General features: G+C 39.5%; 1 protein-coding gene across 1 annotated transcript; it reads right to left on the bottom strand.

Annotated features, from left to right (window-relative positions):
- Window positions 1-1,472: 1,472 nt before the first annotated feature.
- Window positions 1,473-23,663, bottom strand: LOC116275416 (opsin-5-like). Its single transcript, XM_031667604.1, has 4 exons — window positions 23,612-23,663; window positions 20,018-20,352; window positions 6,604-6,845; window positions 1,473-3,339 (listed from the first exon to the last, which is right to left on the bottom strand). The coding sequence occupies exons 1-4, from the start codon at window positions 23,661-23,663 to the stop codon at window positions 3,276-3,278; spliced, it is 693 nt and encodes a 230-aa protein (XP_031523464.1). The 3' UTR covers window positions 1,473-3,275.
- Between the last annotated feature and the right edge of the window lie 724 nt (window positions 23,664-24,387).

Raw genomic sequence — 24,387 nt, 5'->3', positions numbered from 1 at the left:
ATTTATTTACTCATTTATTTGTTAACAAGATAGGTCATGTTTAAATGAAAGTCCAGGGATCCAGGATTTTACATTCTTGATTTAATATTCTAGCCCATGTTTCCATATCTCCCCCAAGTCATTACTTGTTTGATTTCAACCATTAACTTTCCAAGTGTCCTTTATGCATCAGGCACTAGACCAGTTATGAAAACCCAAAGGAGAACAGGCATAGCTACAAGCTCAAGGATTTTGCAGTCTTTCTCATAATGCTCCCAGACATAAAATGCAATATATCTTTTTTTAAGCTAAAATTGAATTTGCAGATGTGTTTGAGGACTGTACAGAGCTTTCTCCAATCATTGGAAGCCACTGGGGAAATAAAACCCACTCAGGAAATTATCCACTGACAGTCTGGTGTACATGAGCCAAACTTCAAAGACTCCTTGCTTTTTCTTCCTCCATTCTACCCCAAGAACCACATCTCTATCAATTCTGGTGCCTCCCAGCTCTCAGAGTATTACCCAAAACAATGTAGTACCAAAGCATGGAGGACTTAAATCATATTTTTCAAATTGATAGCAGACATTAACTCAAGGATCTCCTCCAAAGCTCCTACAATTTAAACTCTTTTTTTCCTTTTCACTATGCCAATTTTTCTTATACATGCATTTATAAAGCCATGTTAAAGACCATATTCTAGCTAAACAGTTAAAGTACCCGTTTTCAGGAACGTTTGTACAATGTTAATGTTAAATTCCACCTTCTAGACAAATCTACACCAACCTGAGTGTTCTTTTCTCCTTTTCTTACCTGCACCACCATCCATCATCCACTTCCATAATCATCCCCCCACAAAAAAGAAGAAGAAGGAAAAAAATCTCCTTCACTTCACTTTCTTCAGGTCATTTAAAACCAGCAATTTCTCTTTTAGCATTCTTGTCCTACCTGCTTCACTCTGCAACTCTATAATCTATAATTATATCGTTATAATGATATAATGATATAATCTATATATCATTCAGTATGACTTTAGATTATTTTTAACTACCTATTTTGAATATCTTTACCTACGTTGCAAATGCTCCACGTTCAACATGTTCTAAATATAATTCACTCACTCCCCCATCCCACTCGCTCTCCTGTATTTTTCCCCTCTGTAAACACCATTATCTACATTATTTCCTAAACAGATGGACCCAAGTTATCTTCAACTCTTATTCATCCATGTAATCAATTACCACTTTTTTGTCACTTTTCAAAATATTTTAAACCTAAATTTTCATCTTCATTTTTAGTGCCATTTTTTAATTCAGATTCTCATAAGTTGCGATTTTTTTTATAAAGCCTCTTAACTGGTCTATTGACCTCTACTCTTGATTCCCCACTCTTATGCAGACAATCCACCTTCCACATTGGCACCAGACTGGTCTTTCTTCCCCAGCCTAAAATCACGAATGGTCTCCCTATCACCATCATGATAAAATCCATATTACAGCATAAACAACAAGGCCTTTGGAGTCTGATTTGGCTCCTGCCAGACTGCCACTCCCAGCTCCACTTCTGACCACCACCACTCGCCTTAATAATAATAAGAGCAGTTGTTAGTACACAGGGATGCTTCTCTGTCACCCGCATAGTGCTAAGTGACTTATGTGGATACTATTTCATAAGTCTCACAATGACCCTGTGATACTATTGTTATTATCCTCATCTTTCAAACTTGCCAAAGGGCACAGAGGAGGAGTGCAAACCTGACTGTGCTTTACAGCTGTGTCCACCTCCATCTGAAGTGCCACACACTCTCACACCTCTATAATTTACACATTTGCCGAAAAGTTCCTTGCCTTTCTAGTCTAATGACAATTCTGCCTCTTCTTTGCTCCAGACTTTGATATGCAGTCATAAGCCCCAAGCAGAGTTGTTGCTTGTTGTTGTTGTTGTTGTTGTTGTTGTTTTGATCATAGAGCATGTTTTTCCAACATTTATTTGGCATGTATCTTAAACCAATGACACCTATCAAGTCATTCCTCATCCCACACCCTTGACTGACGAAGAACAAAGACAAAGGAACTGAAGGTGCCATGTACTGAGGTTGAGCCTTGGAGGAGGGTATGATTCTCTATAAACCTTCAAGTGGAAGGAGTGGAGAGGTTATCAATGGCCTGAGAGGGGCCACCCTCTTCCCCTTTTCACTGTTCTTGCTGGCAGCTACCAGAAAGGCAGAATCACAATTGATGAGCAAGGCTTAAGTTCATAGCAGAAGGGGAGGTGGGTGGAATAGAGAAGCATAGAGAACACCTGTCTAGTCATTTAATTAAAAGAACTGCAATGTAGATGGCCCTGCTTATCAGATTAGGAGAAAAGATAATAGACAACGAGTAGAAAACCTATTTGGACATAGTATCTACATGCCTTCTCCTTTCAGTAGCTTTTAAAGGGCAGGAATCTGTCTTTGAAATCACTCCATCTCATTCATATCTACATCTCTTTACCTATCTGCCTCAAAAGGTGTTTGTTTAACAAAAGAATGAACAAAAGAAATAACAAGCTAACAAAGAACAAAGAGAAGAAATAACACTTCCAAATAGCTATCTTCACTAAATTCACTACTTAAGCAATTACAACTCATAATGCCCTGTTACATCCATGATTTTAGTAAGTAGAACTTAATGAGAAAACCCACGTGGGTAAAATTATCATCAGCGGAAATTACTGTTGTCTTTAAATTTGGAGATACAGGAGAGTTTTCCATTAGTGATTTAAGGCAAAACTGATTTCCCCAGAGGACTCCTTTGTGGAATGACTGCCCTCAGAGTGTGAACCTCCCCCAGCATGAAAAATGGCTGTGAGAACCAAAGTACCTACCAAACAGCCATGGCCCAACATATATGATCGTCCACCTAAATGAGCCCCAGAAACTGCCTCCCTAACCCGACATTAAGAAATAATAATGACAATGATATAATAAAATTAAATAACCCCCTAATAAATAAAATTTCTCAACATTTTCCTCACTATCTCACACTCAATTCTGTTTGGCATGACAACAGGTTTTAAAGTACATGAAAAGAAAGTTCCAGGGACGCTCATCCTGATAATATTCCTTAAATTAGTATCCTGTAATCTAGTTTCCATTTAGCCATTGGAATTTCCCAGCAACCCCTGGCTTGAGGAAAACTATGCAAAATATAAAAATATAATATAAAGACAAAAGTGTGGCCACAATCAAATGTTTACAGCAGTGAAGAGGCAAATAAGTGAATAGTGTGTCCATACTGATGCTGTATCCATCTTCATACCTCTTCGTGAATCTCCAGCACAGCAGAGGACTTCCTGACTGTGGTTACGGTGTGCAGCCTAGATACAGGAGAAGAAAAACGCAATTTAATATATACATACACACACACACAAATACATATGTACATAGACATACCTATGTATATGTCAAACTCGACTACCATGAGGATTACGTGCAGAAATCTTGAATTAGCAACAGATAGAAAATAATAATTCAATTTGGAATATTCAAAGTCAAGGAATTATTTGATCAGAGTTTTCCAAAAACAAGCCACTCATTTACGGCACATTTCCTGTGCCATCATGAGTTTCCTGTTTTCTAGAACACAATTAATTGTACACCTACCTGCACTCAACTAGGCCTTGTGATTCACCCACTGAAGGAATGTTCTTTATAAGACAGCATTGCAAGCCAAGGTGGTCAGGGGAGGTTTGATTATGATAGCAACGCCAGAGTTTGCGGCTTTGTTCTCCCTTGTTATCTTCACTCAATACTAGGAATGTAAATGACCCCATCCTTCACTGCACACCCCCAATCAAATGTTTGAACCCCCAGTGCCTTTTGAACATTTCTTCTCCATCTGAGATAGGCCTAGCATCTGAAGCCTCTTTCCCCTGTCACTGACCATAGGTGCCCTCACTTGTCTCTGTGTTGGCAAAGGCCTATGATTCCATGAGCTGTACTGCCAGTGTCTTCCTTTCTTAGCCTCTGGTTCGTTAGCTTTCAACAATGTACAAGATAATCATCTGGGAGAGGTAAACAATTAAACAATGGAAGCTCAGGACCAATCCAGACAAAGCCAAATCTCGACAGATGGGGCCCAGGGAGCAGTCATTTTTCAAAGTTCCCCAGGTGTCTCCATTACACAGCCAGGGTGGAGAAGCGCTGTTTACAAAATATGGGAGACTACATCTGGATAAAAGAATAACATTCCAGAAAGAGTTCTTGGCCACATTTGTTTCCTTTGGTTCACCAACTTCTACCAAAATCTCAGGGGATTCAATTCAGGAGGAAAAAATGAGTTTAGCTTGTAATAGACTGTTAAAATTACCCAAAATTTATTTCCACAATCCCATATTCAATAAATTAGCTTTATTATTTGATTTCAAAATATTTCCCAAGAGGGCGTCCCCTTATAAGCAAAAACATTTCAGGGCTCAGAAAAGAAAAGAACAAGGATATTGATTAATCCAGTTTAATTCACTTGTTTTGGTATGTGCAATAATTCTAAACTAGCTTCACATCACTTAACATTGCTCTGCAGACCCGCACATTACTCACTTCCATAGCTTCTTAATAACAACAAAGAGAAACAAGGTTTCTTTCTGGCTTCTTTATAAAGATATAAAGAAACGTCTGGTGGCTACCATCCACCCTTCTGCTCTTCTCTGAAGCTGCCCCTTCTAAAATCTGCGACTCAATATCTCTTCAGCATTCCTTCCACAAAGAGGCTTCAACCTCTAGCACCTAAGGGCTCTTCACTGCTTCGACTCTACCACCTGCTTTTTCCCCTGAAAGCTGACCCTCTAGAGAAAAGAAATAGCCCTGTCCTTCTCTAGCAGAGTAATTGATGTATTTCGTATAAACAGCTAATAGGAACCAGTGAACCGAGCTGTCTCTTGCCTGACTGATTTTCCCAAAGGTCTGTGGCCCTAAGTCACTTTCTCCCACATAAATTTCCCTCTTCCCAAAGTTGAGTATTGAATATTTATGGGTTGCTCACGGTTGTGAGTGAATGTACAGAACACAGAGGCAGTCTGAGGCAAAATGATGAGGTACGTGAAATTTGCTTGCAGTCATGCCTGTCAAACTCCCATCTCCTTCAGATGAAGAAGTGTGCCATTACTTTCTCCCACAACTGCTCTATTAAAATTATTCTCTCCATCTGCATTTGTAACAAAATATCAATAGCTGATGAGGACATAGTGTTATTACTTCAGAAAGAGATGCGTTTTAGCACTTGGTTTTAACTGTTCAATTCAACAGCAAAGGCAGCAACCACCAAAAAATATGAAAGCACTACTAACAATTATCCCTTAGATCTTTCCACACATCAGTTTTGCTTAATTCTTACAACTTCAGGAGATGGGTATTATTACTGTTTATTCCAGTTCTGGCTCTATGTTGTTAATTTGTTCAACGATATAGAGCTATTGTAAACATATTGTAAACAGCCGAACATTAAATACTGGTCTTCTATCTTCAAATTGTGCGTCTCTTCCCCTGTACCACAGCAATAATGATAATGCTACCTTTTATTTGTGCCTTTTTGTCATCTTTGCGTTTGATCCGTTGTGAGGAACCTAAGGTCCAAAATATATGTCACTTGCTCAGGCACAATGAAAGAACAAGACAAAACCCACATCTTCTCATAGCTAGTTCTACTTCTTTTCCACTGTCCCTTACTTACTCAAGGGAAAAAGTATTGAAAAATATCTAAAAATCAAGTAAATAAGAACAAAAAGCACTGAAACCAGGGGCCCTATCAACACCCCTCACCTCAGACCATGAATTCAAGTGCCTGTTCCACTTTTTACTGCTAATACTGGCCCTGAGTGGACACAGAAGACCACCAATAACCCCCAAGTCTGTACTCACCCTGAGCTTTTTGGGCCTTTAGGAAAAATGGCGCTGGATTCCCAAACTCTTTTCATTGTGTAGCACAAACAGTATCAACCAAGGAGCATACATTTTGAAACCCAGCAGACTTGAATTTGAATTCCTCCTCTGCTACTTTCTGGCTGTTTAAACATGGGCAGCTTGCTTAACTCTAACCTTACTTGAACCTCAATTTCTTCTTCTGACAAAGAAAGAGAATAACCCAAGGCTCTTGTGAAAATAAAATAAAAGAAACCTGGCACACAGCAGAAATGTCATCTCCCTTCTCCCCTTCCTTCCTCTGCCTGCCCAACTTTTATGCCCTTAGTTAGTGGTAGTTATGTGCCAAACAAGAGAATCATTCTATTGTGAGATCAAAGCCATGTGAAATAGTACTCTTAGAATAAAATGGATTTGGTCCCAGATATGCAACTTACGAGCCATGGATAAACAGTGGTTGTTGCTCAGATGGACACATCTCTGTATCTTAGTTGCTCCAGAATCGAAAACAGAATCACTTCTCACTATCTATCCATGTCATATAACCTCTACATAGCTGATCACTTGATTTCAGGATCTTTGATAAACAGAAAATAAAGTCCTTCCTACACTACTCCTAGGAGATGAGCTTTAACCCTGAGAAGACAGCACATCTGAGGAGCTTGAACCCTGCCGGATTTTGAAACAAAGAGAGTGTAATTCATTTCCAGCTTCTGAAGTTTTACCTGAAGCCTTCCAGAGACTTCTTCTTGGTTGCTTTCAAACCACCAGTTTGGCAACAGGCAAATTTGTAATCAATAACTTGGTAGATGATGGGATTGTACATCGCTGCAGATTTTGCAAGTAGGGTTGGCACCACAGAGAGCTGTATGGGAATGGAGTCTGGCCTTCCAAAAGCTGACCACACAGACACCACTGCATAAGGAATCCAGGCAATCAGGAATCCAGCACAAATCAACATCGCTACCTGATGAGGGAAAGCAACAGAGAAAAGAATCAAGACAGCTGGTAAAGGACATGAGTCTGAAACTATGGGTATGGAGAAGGATCAGGTCACCTCTCACACCCAAGAAAATCTGTCATTGTTTTCATTTACTTTGTCTATGTCAATCATTTCATATGGACTTCTGCGAAGTTCAGCCAAAAGAAGTGATTACAATTTTTTATCCCATTTACCACATCCTATCTAGTTTCCACTCTAGAATTTGAATGTACCCAATGACCCAAAATATAACCCTCAAATAGCTGTCAGATTATGCCTCCATGTGGCAGGAAATCATATTTCTGGACTTCTCAACCCACATTCACTTAAAAACTCGATGGAAAATATATTCACCTTGATGAAATTTTTTTTTTTTTTTTTTTTTTTTTTTGAGATGGAGTCTCGCTCTGTCGCCCAGGCTGGAGTGCAATGGCCGGATCTCAGCTCACTGCAAGCTCCGCCTCCCAGGTTAATGCCATTCTCCTGCCTCAGCCTCCTGAGTAGCTGGGACTACAGGGGCCCACCACCACGCCCGGCTAGTTTTTTGTATTTTTTAGTAGAGATAGGGTTTCACCATGTTAGCCAGGATGGTCTCGATCTCCTGACCTCGTGATCCTCCAGTCTCGGCCTCCCAAAGTGCTGGGATTAGAGGCTTGAGCCACTGCGCCCGGCCAACCTTGATGAAATTTTAAATCATCATCCATATTCACCTCAGGAAACAGAAACTCTGCCCTAGTTTGAAATTCTAATTTGCATTTTCAGAAATTTCTATTAAATGTTATTTCTTTTGACTCAAATTTTTCTCAGGTTTGAGGCTCAGATAGTGGAAATCACTAGGTACATAATGTAAAATAAGTCATTGAGATTCAGCCAAAGTGGCACAGTTTTATAGAACAATACTTTTCCAGAAAACACTTTTCACTCTCACAAAATTATAATCACCTTCAGGACCTCTTTATTTTCAGACCAAAGAATAATTAGTGATAGGGTTTAAAACACCCTCACAAGTCTCTCACCATCTGCAATTCAGTCCCTTTAATAATGTGGTCCTAATTAGTGCTGTATAACTACCTACCTGACCCCTATACATCATCTCACTTCAACAAACTCTTTTCAACAAGTCTTTGTGTAAGACACTATGCCTAGTGCAGTGGGGTAATACCAGTAAAACCTAGAGCCTGAGTTGTATCCCTCTAGAATACAAATAACTACAGTACAAGGCTGAATATGATTTAAGTGGCAGCTCAGAGGAAGACACATGTACATCCTATTGGGCAAATTGGGGAGTTTGTTTTTTGAGACGAAGTTTCACTCTTGTTGCCCAGGTTGGAGTGCAGTGTTGTGATCTTTGCTCACTGCAACCTCTGCCTGCCAGGTTCAAGAGATTCTCCTGCCTCAGCCTCATGAGTAGCTGTGATTACAGGTGTGCTCCACCATGCCTGGCTAATTTTTCTATTTTTGTAGAGCCAGGGTTTCACCATGTTGGCCAGGGTGGTCTCGAACTCCTGACCTTAGGTGATCCACCCACCTCAGCCTCCCAAAGTGCTGGGATTCCAGGCATGAGCCATTGCGCCCAGCCTATCGAGGAAAGTTTCAAAGAGGACATGCACCTTGACAAGTAGAAATAAAGAAATAGTGGTGAAACAAAGTAAAGGCATAGACAGGAATGTGGGAGGTCAGTATAGGAACCAGTGAGCTAGTCACTGTGGTATGAGAAAGCAACAAAGGGAAATGAGGCAGGAAAGAAAGATTCAGGGTTTTGTATGGCATTATTGAGCTTGCACTTAATTCTATATTATTTGAGACACTAGTAGGTTTTTGAGCAGGAAATATGATGAGAGCTCTGCTTAGGAGGATTAGCCTGTAGAGGAAAATGGCACAGAAAAAAATAGAAGGTAGAAAGATCATTGTTTATTCATTCAATCAACAAGCTTCTACATGCTTTGTGTGAAGGATAAAGCAATAAACAAAGCAGACACATCCCTGCCCATGTAGAATTTCTACTCTTGGCAGGTTTGACTGGGCAGTCTAAAGAAGAAATCAGAAATTAGAGTATTGAGACTAACAAATGCAATCAAAACTTTGGTTTTTATTTAAAACTTGTGCTATTTCAGGCCCTAATTAAAAAAGCGTACACTAACTTCAAAGTATCCTTACACACTGTTATCTACTAGGATATTCCTTCCGTAAAATAAATTTGAAATCTACATTCAAATCAGTCTTCTGCACAGTAGACATCTATTTGTTTGGGGCGGGGGGTTGTTTGTTTGTTTGTTTTACCTTTGTTTCCACCTTCCCAGTGTATCTCTTCTACCTTAGCATCACCAGCACCCCTCAACCTGCTAGGCTGCTTTATGAAGCTGACATCATGGGCATCACATGACCCAAGTCTGACCAAGCAGAGGACTACACATTCCTGGCTACGATAATAGGAATAGAGAGCAGCACATGACTCAAAAGATCTTGATCAAACCCACCTTGGGGATTTTATAAAGTTCCAGGAAAATTGGACTTTCCTATAATCTCTGAGTAAGGATGCAGCTATGCCAGGTATCACTTCCTTTTACTCCCATCCCCCACTTTAAGAAGCAAAATAACAATTCCCAACATCAGGGTCATGACAAGTTCTAGAGAACCAATGATAAGGAGTGAGACATACAATGTTTTATTAGTAATAATTAAAGCAACACTATTTGTGAATGCCTTTTTTGTTTTAGACGGTTGACTGGATGTGTTTTTCCCATAACAAGGTCATATGTGTGCACGTGCATCTCAGTACGCTTTAGTGGTAAGCAAGAAATGCTCCACAGCCTCCGGTCTACTTGGCCTGTGAAACAGCCTGTCTATGGGGTGTGTTTGCCCTGGAAACCCACCTCTGTGGGGTGTATAAGAATGAAACATGGAAAATCTGCCCTAAAGTCTCAGGTTCTAAAGTTCCACCCAAGAATTTCAGAACTTATCTCTGAACATTAACTGCAGCATGCACACACAAAAACCCTTAATAATATCGATTTTGCTCCATTTTGCAAATAGAGAATCTGAATCCCCAGGAAATGAATCAAGTGAGCCCAGATCTCCTGCATGACCTGCAACCTTGCTTTCAGTTCTTGGCCAAACTGTCACCTGTGCTTAACAGTTTACCTGTCAAGTTCCAGTGTACACATGCAGCTCTCCCATTGGACTTGCTTTTCTATCTTTCTACAAAGCTTACCCAGGAGAAATTTTTATTTAGTTATGTCTGTGTGACTTTTGCTTGTAAATGGAATGGATGCCTCAAGGCTCACAGTGAGGGCCTTCTTTTTCTAAATCCCCAAATAAACACTGACTATAGAAATAAAGCTTGCTTTAGCAGATGTCTAGGGACTTAACATAGCTCCATCTTTGCTTCTTTGGTGAGTCATATGATGAGTTCACAGTATCCCAAAAGCTGTTTTCTGTGTTGCTGCCAAAGTCATTGACAAAAAATAGATTAGCACTTAGTCCATAATATTTTCTACATTTTACGTGTTTTCTACTTTTAGAAGAGTGTGCAATTGGGGAACAGGAAAGACTTAAAACATTTGCATTATGTTATCCTTCTTAAAAGGACATAGAAGAATTAAATATACTGCAGTTTTACAAACACATAGCAAATGAATCACTGTGGTTTTTCTGGGATTAGAATAAATCTAAATACTTTAAATTGAAAGACTTAGAAATTGAGTTTAAAGCCGAAAGAGGGATAAAAGGCTAGATCTAAAAAGTACTACGCAATGTTATTTATGTTTCTGAAGTGAATACAAAGTTAATATAAGGGACATTCACTTTCTATAACCTTTTCATTCTAAAATATACTCCCCAAAATATTAAACATTTAAATGTAAAAACTATTTTAAGATATAGGCCACGAAAGTTTTCAAAACTTTCATGTTACACTCCATTTTTGTCAACACTTTCTACTCAGCTTGGAATACATTTAATCTTTTCATCAGTCTGTTTTTGACTTTCCTCAATTCTAAATGTGTCTTAATTTTTATTTTCTAAAATCTCTACTCCAGATATTCTTAAGCCAGTTCTAACACAGGCTCCTGTACCCATCAACTTTTTCTAAGTTGTTTATTTTTTTTAATTACTTCACTTTTATCACTGCCTTTTTGGGTCACTGGAAAAGCAGTAAGACTTCAAATCCTAAATTAGACAATTTTTGTGGGCGGAAATTCACAGGGTACGTGTTTAGCTTCTACAAAAGAATCACACATCTGCAACCCAGTTCATTTTAAGTACATCATGCTGTAGAGGACCAAGGGATATAGCCAGTTTCTAGCACCAATTCAAGCTGGCATTGTGTCACAAAAGCAGTGTTGTCCGTAATTGCTCAATTCCAATTAATTAACCAATTAAAGCAATAATACAATAATGTGGTTGAAAGTAAATTCTCCAAGGCTATGCCTCTGGGTCTAATACATCTGAAGCATTCCAGCAGGTAAGGTTTCTAAGAAGGAGTTTCCCTCCTTTCAATGTGCTGAGGCAGTGTGGAATAGTGGGAAGAGTCATTGGCATGGAGATACTCTGAGTAACTCCGTGATACTAGTCGTGGTTCGGCCCCACTGACCAGCGTGAGTGGGGCAGAATCACTGATTTTCTAGGAACAACTATTTCAGAGGTGGTGCCCAGCTCCTCTCTCCAGGCTCCTTTGATCAGATGCAAATAAGACTTCAGCTAACACTTGAAGCTGCATACTACCTGGAATAATAAAATAGATGAGAGGAAGATATAGAATTGATGTGAAAGTAAGGTTGAAAAAGAGGGCCAAAGAGATGAAATAAGTTCCCCGTCAATAACAAGATTGAATTGCATTACAGAACCAATTAGACTGCGGATAGCAAAGATATTTCAGTGGCTAGAGTGAGATAATGTTCCCAGGAGAGATCACCTCTATGCATTAGGGAACAGGAAGAATGTGCATCCTGTCTGCTTCAGGAGACAGCGCAATTGACGGGAGCATGCGGGTGACAAGATTTTGTTTTTCTAGCTTGGGTCTAGCTAGCAAGTATATGGATTTGATTCCAACCAGTAAGAAAATAATATTAAAAGACAGTAATTCCCATTATGGGACTACTACCTTCCCTGTATAAGAGCCACCTGTCACTGAGTGACTCTACCAGTGACAAGCAGGAAGGGAGGGATCTTGACAACTGTGACCTACCTTCTTTGGTTCCTTCTCAAACACACACAAATAAGAGTGGTGACACTTACTTAGCTTTCACATTACCTTTTAAGAAATTAAGTAATTTGACAGCTTTGAGTGTGTCTAGTTGGAATTTCTTCCTTCTTTCTATTTTATCCACAGAATGATAATGAAGATCAACCATCCTAAACCTTCCTCCATAAACTTGTAAAGAAAAAATTTCTGACATCTTTGGTGTACATTCCATCTGTGAATCCTGGTTGTGATCTAAGCAATAAACATGAATTCATACTTCAAAAAAATCAAGAAAAGAAAAACAAGAATTTCACACTTCCCAATTGCAATTTTCTCGAATCTTAAAATACCACTACTCTATAAACAAGCAAAAACTGCAACTGAAAAGAGAGGCGGCAAATTAGGTCATGTCACTCTATGCATCTGTGTTTTGGGGTTTTGGTCCAAAACTGAACACAATATTTCCTGACTAGGCAGTGGCTGACTTAAAGAACAGAAAATAACTTACAAGTATCTGGTTCAACAAAACAGGAGAGACTTCACTATTGGTTATAGATGGCCCAAAACCCTTGAAGTGAGGATATGCGTCTTGGAGAGGAACAAATACTCAGGTTGGAAGGCCATGTGGTTTTAGTAACAATAGCTATTGCCAAAGACCTTTAAACAATTGAACAAATCTAGTCATTTTCATAGACACATGGAGTTTAGAAGGTAACTGAGATATCATTTCATTCTCTTTCTCTACTTTCTTTCACAGATGAGAAAACTAAGGCCCAGGAAGATTAAATGATTTGCTCTAGGTTTAGTTCATCAAGACGCTGAGTTGCAAGCAACAGAAATTGACTATGGGTGAGTGAGGCAGAAAATACATTTATTTAAATGATACTGGTTAACATAAAGTAACACTGGGAAACTGCAGTTTCTACTGAGATCAAGCAGAGAGAATGCTACCCAAAGCTGTGACAGAACTGGTTCTGATGCAGAAACCACTGCTGCTGTGGCCATGGCCTCAGGAAAGAATTCCCTGCCCCTAGAGGCCATATCATTACTTCCTGGGACACATTGAGGGCTGGTGCCCAAGTCCATAGCTATAGGGGAATTCTGGGAAATGAGTGGCTGATCTTTTCAGCATCTTTTAAATTAAGAGGCACAATGCTTCTCCTCCCACTCTAAGCAAGGAACAACATGTTGGAAATTCCTCAGATACAGAAGTCTTTCAGCCTCTGGCAGACAAAACAAAAAACACACATTGACTATGTAACACCTCTCAAGGAGCTAGTGGCAAAATTGGGATTGACCCCTAGTTTAAACCTTTTTCATGATTATATTGCTCTGAACTAATCCTTCCTTCCTTCAGGTCATTGTATTAGGTCCTGGGGACACAAAGAGAACAAAAAAACATGGCTGTTATCCACTCAGGGCTCATCAAGTAGTGGTAACAAAGGAAAAAAAGAAAAAAGGAAATGAAGGAATAATCCCCAAATAAGTATGAAATTGTAAATTAATTAAAAATTGTGACATGTGCCAAGAAGACAATGTAAAGGCTGCAATGAAACATTTTAATAGGAGGATCTGAATTCAGCTTTTGGAAATGCTTCTCTGGGAAGTGACATTTAAGCTAAGAACAGAGGGATGTAATTAATTAATTGGTTTGGGTTTTCTTTAAAGCAATATAGTTCAACTTTCCCACAAACTGCCTTAGAGTCCACACAGGGGGTCTTCTGAATCTGACCCTTCAATGATAAATAGCATTTGAGGAGCTATAAAAGGGAGGAGTCGTTTAAGGGAAATGGAGCTTTAAGAGTTTTAGAAGGATTTCACAGTCAATGTAAAAGAGCACAGTGAAGAAAAATGCCCTGTCAGGTATAAAAGAAACAGAGGCACTCAAGCCAGGGTTCAAGGGACCTCTTAACATTCATCAAGGTAATTAGATTAACTTCGTTTATTCAATTATGTATTTATTCAAGTGATCCTGATTAAACAGCTAGCAGGTGCCAGGCTATAGGGTCCAGTGGCAAACAGGAACCCCAGCACTTTCCTTTGCCTCACTTACTATCTTACAAAAGAGAGCTATAAACATGTGATTCAGTAAAATATGACCAGTGTCACCAAAGATAACGTGCCAACTGCTCTGATGGCTCATACATAGCAGGTGGACTTTAACCAGCCAGGGAGAATCAGGAGGGCTTCCTGGTATAAATAAGGGGCACTAAGAGAAATTCAGGTGCCCAGGGGATCTGTATAATAACTGTAGACCTGTAACATTGTAAATGATGGATGTGTGTTAAATGAATTACTATGAAGTACCAACACGTATGGCATAATAATATTTGGAAAAACTAATTCATGCTTCTGGGATTGTCTTCCTGTCATTGTACTGAAACTGTCTTTGCAAAAATTTTATCAGTAAGAAAAATTGTAACAGTGAACTGAGCTGTTCTAACACCCCCATCTTGACTTTCCCTTAATTATTCCTGGGATTGGGGCCAGGTTGACTTTGAGGGACATTTAGGCTCAAGTTTAAATGATAACAGGCCTTTCCCCAAACTCAAGCACTTTTGAAAAGCTAATGGGAGACTATCAAACTGGTGGAAATGAGAGGAGACTGAGTTCTGCTAAAGTGCAGACATAAATGATTGTCAGCCCTTATTCTGGAGGTTATAAGATATGCAACTTCCCCAATTATTCCTGCAAATAACATCACTATTGTAGAACCTATGGCCTTTTGAGATATCTTTTCAGGTTTTTTGCATGTCTGACACTCATAGCTATGCCTGGACCCCAAGGTTCCTGTGGCCCCACCTGGGCAGACTCAGCTCAAGAGGACAGCTTTGACCCCCTATAATTTCATCCCCAACCCAACCAGTCAGCAACAAGCACCCATTGCAGAGCAATCTCCACCCCTTCACCCAAACAGCCTTTGAGATACCCCTCACTTACAAGCTTTGGATAAGATTGATTTGGGTACTAACTCCATTTCCCATCTGGCATGACTGGCCTAATGTCTATTAAACTCTTTATTGCAATGCCGTGGTCTTTCTTTGTGCAGCAGGTAGGAAGAACCCCTCAGGCAGTGACTCTACCATTCCCCTTATTTAATCAGCAGCAAGAGTGTTCACTGCATTGTGTGAAGATTTTTATAAGCAAAAGTACCCAAAGAAGTAAAACCTTCATTTCTCAGCTTCTGAGTTTTAAAATAGAAATTTGAAACTCACAGGAGAAAAAATAATTGAGAAAAAGGGTTTTGAGTGTAGGGAAAAAAAGTGACTTTAAGTATCCACAATCAGAGGCTTAAAGGACTCAGGGCATTAAGATTACTGTGTGAAAAATTTAGAGGATGTACATGGAAATAAGAGCCAGTTTTTCCACTCCCAAATAGGTACAGGGCCTACACCCCAAACGCAAGTGGGGACATCAGAGGAGTTGGTAACCAACCCGGAGAAGGTGTCCTGAACCTAACCCACTGAGCTGAACACCAAGGGCTGGGATTGGGGCTGGAAGAACAATAGCCAAGGGTCGGGGATGGGGATGGAAGAACAACAGAATTCTCAGGGATGTGAAAGCAGAAAACATGTGTCTCACTTCCCAAGGTCCCAGCCAAGACCCAAGACGCACCTGAGGGGTTTCAGCGGAAGGGTGGGGAAGTAGCTTACAGTGCTGATGAGCCTAAAGATGCCTTATAGTTGGAACAACGAAGATGCAAAGTGACCCATGAAAACTGTAACTAAGACCACAAGGAACCCTAAATATCACAGCAATGTCAGAATCAATGAATGACAACACCCAGACCAGGAGTCACCTACCCATTAGCACCGACATTGTGAAAACCTTCCTGAAACTTTTAGGTAATCCTGGGAAGAGGAGAGAAATTACTGATTTGACAGAATTTATATTGATTGTCCAATAAGAAATCAGTTTTACAAGGTCAAATGCAGGCATAGAAATGAGATTATGCTGAGTCATCGAAATATAAAGATAATCATATCTATATCTAGCTGTGTGTGTGTGTGTGTGTGTATATATATATATATATATATATCACACCACTGTTTGTAGCCTGTGAAATTTCAGGCTGCTACAAAAGTCTAGCAAAACCATTGATTTTTAAAATTAATTAGAAGAAAGCTACAAAGTAGAGAAAGGCTTGCAGAGAGAATGCCAACTTTTAGCTTCACGAGATCAGACCCTCAGAATACTGGCCCCAGTAATAACCCAGCTAGAAATAATTAGAGTACACAGAAAAGTAAGTGATTTTGATCTCAGAATCCCGGAAGGTAACCTTTAAGTAATCAGCTTTTAGAACAGGCTGTTCTGAAGATCAGAAGCACCAAGTGAGCAAGCAAATTGACAATCCTGAGCAGTAGCTAAATGAACAAAAAGGTTGCTAAGGCTATGGAAGGGTCCAGTATAAGGTGGTTTCTACTTATTTTTTTTACTCAGTAGGAAAAATCAAGGTCAAAATTGAGTAGTAGTTAAAAATAGTTTAAATTTAGCACAGAAGATGTTACAGTAGTTATGTTTGTTTCTCAATATGGGTTAAATTTTGTCTTACATTTTGTGTACAAATATTAATAATTAGAAACATTTTGTGTTTATGTTATTTTAAGATAGGTTTATATAATGTGTACATAAATAAATGAAATATAGACACATTATTAATATATTACATATTATGTGATATGTCATTAAGTATATAAATTTAAAGAATATACATATATACATAACAAAATTATGCATATGTATTTCTACACTTCATTTAACATTTCTTTGGTTAACCTTGTCTAGAGTGAGCCTAACTATTTGATCTACCCAGTCCAAGTCAAGCAGAATAACACAATAAATCAAATTAAATGGCATATGTGCTGAGCTATACCTCATATGTATAATGAGTTCCAAAAACATTGACTCATATGTATAATGAGTTCTAGAAGCACTGACTGGTCTAAACATTGACTAGGTTCATTTTTCAATATGGGTTGAATTTTAGCTTAAATTTTCTGCACAAATATTAATAATTAGAGATGTTTTGTATTTAGGTTATTTTAATACAGGTTTATATAAACAAAATATAGACACATTCTTAATATAGTATTACCTATTATGTGCTATAATATCACTTAGTATATAAATTAAAAGAATATACATATATATATAACAAAATTACACATATGTATTCCTACACTTTGTTTAACATTTCGTTTAACCTGGTCTACGGCGAGCCTATTTTATCTACCCAGTCCAAGTCAAGCAGAATAATAACAAATCAAATTAAATGTATATGCTGAGCTATACCTCATATGTAGAATGAGTTCCAGAAGCATTGACTAGACAAACTGCTCACTCCTCAAGAATACACAAGAAAACAAGATGCTAGAATGTGAGAGGGTCAAGTTGAGCAGTTCAACTGACAGGAGAGATGATTTATTGAGCAAGGTCAACAAAGTGTCAAGGCCAATGACATAATAGTGGATGGCAAACAGAGAGGTGAGTGGGATGGCAAAAAGAAAGCACATTCTCAGACAATGCAGCAACTGTATGCTACATCAAACTACAGGGCAACAAAGTAAACTTCAATGTCACATACCAGTGTGATGAATGTCCACACATCGTTTCCTGGGCACACTTCCACAAACTATTGAAAAGCAAAATTTTCATCATTGGTACAATTGCCCAGTTTCCAAAATAGTACCTGATACAAAGTAGGATTTGCATTAAACCTAATTCAACTTTAACTGGGATTGATTTATTTAAATTTCTTTTTTGAAAGTTGCAGATAAGAGCTAAAGGGAGAGCCAGAAATGAAGAACCTAACTCATAATGCTTCATTTTGTGAAAATATTTTCCTACTTTATAGCCAATTATAAGACAGAAGAAGATCATGCTTCCTGAATCTGCATTTTTGTCCAAGAACTGTTCTATTATTAAGCTATCAGTACAGATTTAGAGTGATGAAAACGTCCCTCAAAGCTTCCTCTACTCGGCACATAGACTTTGAGCATAACAGTCAACTGGAGCCATCAGGAATCTAGCTCACAATATGTAATATGGTTTGGCTGTCCTCCCACCCAAATCTCATCTTGAATTGTAGCTCCCATAATTCTCATGTGTCATGGGAGGGACCTAGTGAGAGGTAATTGAATCATAGGGGCAGGACTTTCCCATACTGTTCTCATGATGGTGAATAAGTCTCACAAGATCTGATGGTTCTATAAAAGGGAGTTCCCCTGCACATGCTCTCTTGTCTGCCACCGTGTAAGACATGACTTTGCTCTTCATTTGCCTTCTGCCATGTTTGCTAGGCCTCCCCAGCCATGTGGAACTGTGAGTCAATTAAACCTCTTTCCTTTATAAATTACCCCATCTTAGGTACATCTTTATTAGCAGTGTGAGAGCAGACTAATGCAATATGCAACCAAGAGATCTTTGCATAACTCCAAAAATTCTGCAATTTGGAGAGAGGCATATTACTAGAACCAAGGCTCTGACTTACTAAAAAGCCATCTCTTATCTGGAGGGAACTGTGTTTCTCTGGGTCCCTGAGACCAGTGGTCTCCAAAGTGAACGTGAGAACACTTGAAGGTAGGACAGCAATCAACATCATTGATTGAGATACAGGAAGAAGTAATTATAACTTCAATCTACCTTTATTTTTATCTTTAAAATAGAAGACAAAAATGTGGGGGTTAAATAAGAGGGTGTTAATAATTAATACAAAGCTTGATGGTATTACCTGTATGTCATTTAATATTGAGGGCATGTGTTGGAAAATATTTTTTCAGTACAGGGGCAAAAAATCATGAACATGTGAGGACCACTGCTTTAGACTTTACCAGTAATACCTAACAGTCATAAGGAAAAAGGAGAAACCACGGTTGCTTTAACACCTTCTATGCACCAGATGACAGAATAATATGCTTTATCTCTTTGAATTCCCACCATAACCCAATGAGACAGATATCACTATTCCTGTTACAGAAGTGAGGAAATAGAGATTCAAGAAAGCTAAATATCTAGCTCTAGGTCACAAACCTGGCAGGTACTGGTGATGGGATTAAACTCTAGTCTTGTTCTTTTCCTTACTCCACAATATCTAAAGAACTGCCGCCTCTGAAACTATCATTTACCAAGGTACTCAAGCCTGCAGAAACCGCTCGTGTTCTTAACAAAAGCTTCCCATGGTAAAGCACATGTGGTAAACTCTTACACTATAAATAATTCAGGTGGTAGAATGTCCCTAATGATGTCCCAAAGCCCATGCAACACAGTAAATACTGTGAGGCATTATATGACTCATAAAAGTTATCCTTATTACTGAAATAATGAATATGAATCCAGAGTACCCTATTTAGTAGAGAAGATAAGCCCTCAATGGATGGGTTATACAAATTTGGTAGATATTAAAAATGTGTGTGTGTGTGTGTGTGTGTGTGTATGAGAGAGAGAGAGAGAGAGAGAAGAGAGAAGTGGGGAAATAGAGACAGAAAGAGGAGAGAGATACCACAAAGAAAGGCTTAGCCAATCATCAACAAAGTTCAGAATTATGTAAAGAATAGAGATTCTAAGTTCTCTCAGTCTCCAACGTTCCCTATCCATTTTTTTTTCTTTTTTTTTTCTTTTCTTTGAGACGGAGTCTCGCTCTGTCGCCCAGGCTGGAGTGAGTGGCACGATCTCGGCTCACTACAAGCTCCGCCTCCTGGGTTCACGCCATTCTCCTGCCTCAGCCTCCCGAGTAGCTGGGACTACAGGCGCCCGCCCCCTCACCCAGCTAGTTTTTTGTATTTTTAGTAGAGACGGGGTTTCACCGTGTTAGCCAGGATGGTCTCGATCGCCTGACCTCGTGATCCGCCAGCCTCGGCCTCCCAAAGTGCTGGGATTACAGGCGTGAGCCACCGCGCCCGGCCTGTTCCCTACCCTTTTTACCCTATGAAGTTGTAAGTGGTCAGAAAACACGTGTGTAAAATATTAGTGCAGTTACCTTTGTCAGTTTCATTTCCAGAACATGACTGCTGTGGATCCGACTGTCGAAATGAGCTACTTCTTTGGAAGAGGACTTAACCTTGGCAATGATCTTTACGTAGGAGAACACGATCACAGCCGTTGGGAGCAAGAGGCAGAAGAAGAGGATGTTCAGGATGAAAACCTGGCCCCCTACCGAGGCCTGGGCCAGCCACCAGTCCAGGGTGCACGAGGTTCCGAAGGGCTCAGGTGCGTAGTCCCCCAGACCTACCAAGGGCATGGTGGTCCAGAAGGAAGCATAGGCCCAGATGGCTGCCAGGCAGATGTAGGCGTGCTTTCTTTTCAGCCAAACCCCTGGAGGCGGAAGAAAAGCATTACCCGGATGTAATCTGCCCTACACCCAGATACCTCCCCTCGATATGTCAAATTCCACCTCCAAAGATTTATTCCATTGATTTCTGGGAGACCTGGGCAGATAACTGAAGCCTGAGGGAGAGTGGAGTAAACGGAAAAAAGTTCCAGAGCTTGGGCCTTTCTCCAGGAGAACACAATTGGAAGGTTTTCTCTAGGCATCTGGGAGCTTTGGGAGGGAGAAGTGACAACAGCTGGGAAAAGGGACAGGAAAGAGATGAGAGGATGCTGAAGACAATGGAGGCCCTTGAGAAAACATCTCGGAAAGGGTGTGTTAGTGGATCATCCAGGGAAAATCCTTCTGGGAGGTGAGGAATCACAGAACATGGCTTGTGTCTTTAAAATGCCCTTCCTCCTAACAGCTTTTGTGTTGCTAGTCTCATCTGGCTTCCTAAGAACTTGTGGAAGGGGCTTGGTGGCTCGTGATCATTACACAAATGGTTTGAGATTAAAGTGCTTGACTGTGTTTAGTAATTTGTGGAGCAGGTTTGGAATCTTCAAACATCATTCACACAACAATCGCACTCACACAGCCACAGCGGGAGAGGCAGAGAATCTAGGTAGGTTGCATCATGTTCTGCAAAGTAATTCTGTGAAGATATTTTCAGGAAGACAAAAAATGAGCTCCGTTTTTCAGCACTAGTTTCTGTTAACCAAAAGAGAATTCCAAGCGGAGGAAATAGTGCAGTCATCTAAGAAAAGCTGTAAAGCACTAGTGATCATTTTCAGAGTTCAACACAACCACCAAAGACAGATCGGCCTGATTAAGTGCAGCAGCCTCCACAAGAAATTACCTTCACACCTCACTCATCACCTCAAACGAAGAGGGCCGGGAAAGTGACTCTTTACTGCCTAGGTTTTGTGTCAGCAGAGAAGAAATATCAAAATATATTCAATAAAAGCTAAATGCTTACTTCAATATAGACTGAGAGCCTGCCTCTGCTTAGTGCAATGTGGGGTTTGGAAAGTCAGTAAGGTCTAATTCTTCTGTGTCTAGTCTTTGACTGACCTTGTGCATGCAAGACTATGTTGCATATGGGTTAAATAAAATAATGTAAGGGGCCTGCTTTGCAGACTAGAAGGTGCTACATTAACGTGAAAGTTTTACTCCTGTGTAAGTATATCTCATTTAGCGCTAACAAGAAATATAACACATTGTTTCTATATTCTGTTGTCTCCATTTTTTTTCAAATATGTGGCATTTTGTGTCATGAAATGCAAATTTCATGCCCAACCAGATAGGGGTAGCAATCATGTAGCCACATTATAACTCAGCTCTTGCTTCTCCACTAAAACCAATGAAACATTGGCACAGGTAATCACATATATTCATGGGAATGTGCATAGGCATACGTATAAGCATTTATGGTTAGGGTTACTTGTGAGGTGTTTTATACTTACATTCCAGTATGGTGAAAGGCTGTCAAGTACAGGAGGGAGTAGATTAGTAGATTGGTTCTGTGTTGCTCCAGAAGTCAGAACTAGGACCAATGGGTGGAGGTTACTGGGAGGCAGTTTTGTCTTAATATAAGGAATAACATTGTAACAATGAGAGCAGACCAATCAGAGAATGGGCTGCCTTGTGCAGTAGTAAGCTCCCCGTCACTGGTCACTGGAATTATTCGAGAAGAGGCCAAGTGGTCGTCTCTCAGGGATGCCTTAAAACAGTTTACCACGTTACATGGGAGAAAAGTCTACACGTCCCCAAGCGACCTTCTAATTCCAACATTCTGGGACGCTGTGTGGAGGGTTTAATAGTGCATCAGATTAAATGATGAAACCACACTACTGAGGTTCAACCTTAGAAGAAGCTGGAAAACATACACAGTTCCCACATATGGAGTTACGGCCTGCAATGATCCTGGGAGTGGGCGGCATCATCTCTTTAATTGACAAAGCCTAAACTCAAGAAAATATTTAAAAACAGAGGTATCAGGGTTTAGTATTCCTCAAACACTCTCAGGAAGTTTAACTATTTTGCCTTCTTATCTATAAAATTGACAGTTAAATCTAAAATCTCTTTGGTATGAGCAAAAATAAGTCTATAGAAAGAATTAGAGGTTGACGTCACACAGAATATGTATAGTTGTATATTTTATATCCTACTGGAAATTTTGATTCAAGCTATTTCTATTGGAAGTTTTAAATGTTTAAAAAAGGAGATGTAAATTTAAAAAAAAAAAAAAAAAAAGTAGTGCTGGATGATGAAGAGGATGGCTCACAAGCTCCCACCTCCCACCCACCCAAGAAGGGATTCTTTGGAGTTTGGGGAATGTAATCTATAACAATATAAAGGGAAATTCTACCACATTGACAGTGTCGGGTCAACTTGATTTTTCCCATCTCAGTCTCCAGGCCCTGCTCTGACACCACAGTCTGTCGCCCGTCACAACCACTCTAATCGACAGATTGACAATCAAAGCAGCTTTATCCAGAGGAAGCCTGTACTATTCCTTGGTTTGTGCCTGGTTCTCAATATTAAACTTAAAGGCCCAAATGCAGTTCTCTCAGGTTTAATAAATTCCGAGAGCTCCAAGAAACAAAAGCGTTAGAAATTATTTTTAACCTGTAGAATGGTCTAATCATTAAAAAACATATATTTAGGCCCTGGAAACTTATATTCTGCTGATTCACCAATTCTTGTAATCACTCATCTTTCTACCAACCAACGCCACAAAAAAAAATGTGTTGAGGGATATTTCTACATGTGTGTCCTTGCATGCAGAAACAGCTACATGACTCTAACTTGGAGGTGAACTTTCTGGAATTCCTTATCTCTGAAATTACAGGGAGCGTGAGTCCTAAGGGAGAATCTTAAACAGCTTTTCTTACAATTACACTTACTAGGTGGGGAATGAGCTAAACATCTTGGACTTAACACCCTTTCGATGCACTTTATTTCTTTTGTTTGCATGGAAAACATGATAGAAGCTTACACACTCTACGAGAAAATGATACTTTTTTAAAGCATTGTAACAAAACACCAGACATTACTATAAAATACGTATTAAAAGAAGTCTACTTTGACATCGGTTAAAATCCTTAAACATGTCAGAACAAGATGATAGGCTATAAATAGAAATATTCTTGATCTCTGAGGTTGTTCATAATCTTTGTTTATTACCTGCATAAAACATGTACAGTTCTAACACTCAATCCACCTAGCTTTAACTGTCAGGGAATGAGAAACCTGCCAACTTACCATAAGATAAATAGCAGATTTTCAAATATCGATCCAGGCTGACAGCAGTCATGGTGATAAGGCTTCCACAGCCAAAGAAAAATCCAGCCCATCCATACCAGCGGCAGCCAATCCAGCCAAACACCCAGCGGTGGCAGAAGCAAGAGATGATGGTGAACGGCTTGCCTACAACTAGAGCACCAGGTGACTTGTCAACAGAGGTTCCTCTGGTTACTATTTCCCCGCCTACCTCAACTCACCTGAACCTCCTCCCCTAAAGCACAGGACGCATGTGAACACACACACACACACCCGTTCCTAGATTAATAAAAGTCCAGCAGTTATCTATGAATAAACTCAGTTTGGAGCTACCCAGAGAGGACTTTCAGTCATCCCAATAGCCAAAGACAGTGAAAGGATATAGAAGGAAAACGTTTAAGTAAGTATTACTTTTGAAAAAACTGTCTCAAAGAGACCTGGTTTCAGGAGTTACAGACATGATACTAGTAGCCAGGGACAACGATCTTGTCACTTTTAACATTTTATTGCAGTCCTTCATTCGAAAGGCATAGAGAAAGGGGCAACATATAAAACCTCTGAGAGAAAATACCCTCTTCAAGCACAACTTGTCTATTCTACAGAAGTTCTTTCTCACACTAGTCTGTTCCGATTTTTTCTTTTTACCAGAAATAGACGTTAAGTTTTATTAAATGCTTTTTCTGCATCTACTGAGGTGATCATAACTTTTTTTCTCATTGAATCGGTTAATGCTGGTTACTAATAGATTTGTTTTTGAA

The sequence above is a fragment of the Papio anubis genome, chromosome 6, assembly GCF_008728515.1.
Source record: "Papio anubis isolate 15944 chromosome 6, Panubis1.0, whole genome shotgun sequence".
In the NCBI taxonomy this organism is placed as follows: Eukaryota; Metazoa; Chordata; class Mammalia; order Primates; family Cercopithecidae; genus Papio; species Papio anubis.
Note: the sequence above shows the minus strand (reverse complement) of the source record. Positions and strands in the feature narration are given on the sequence as shown.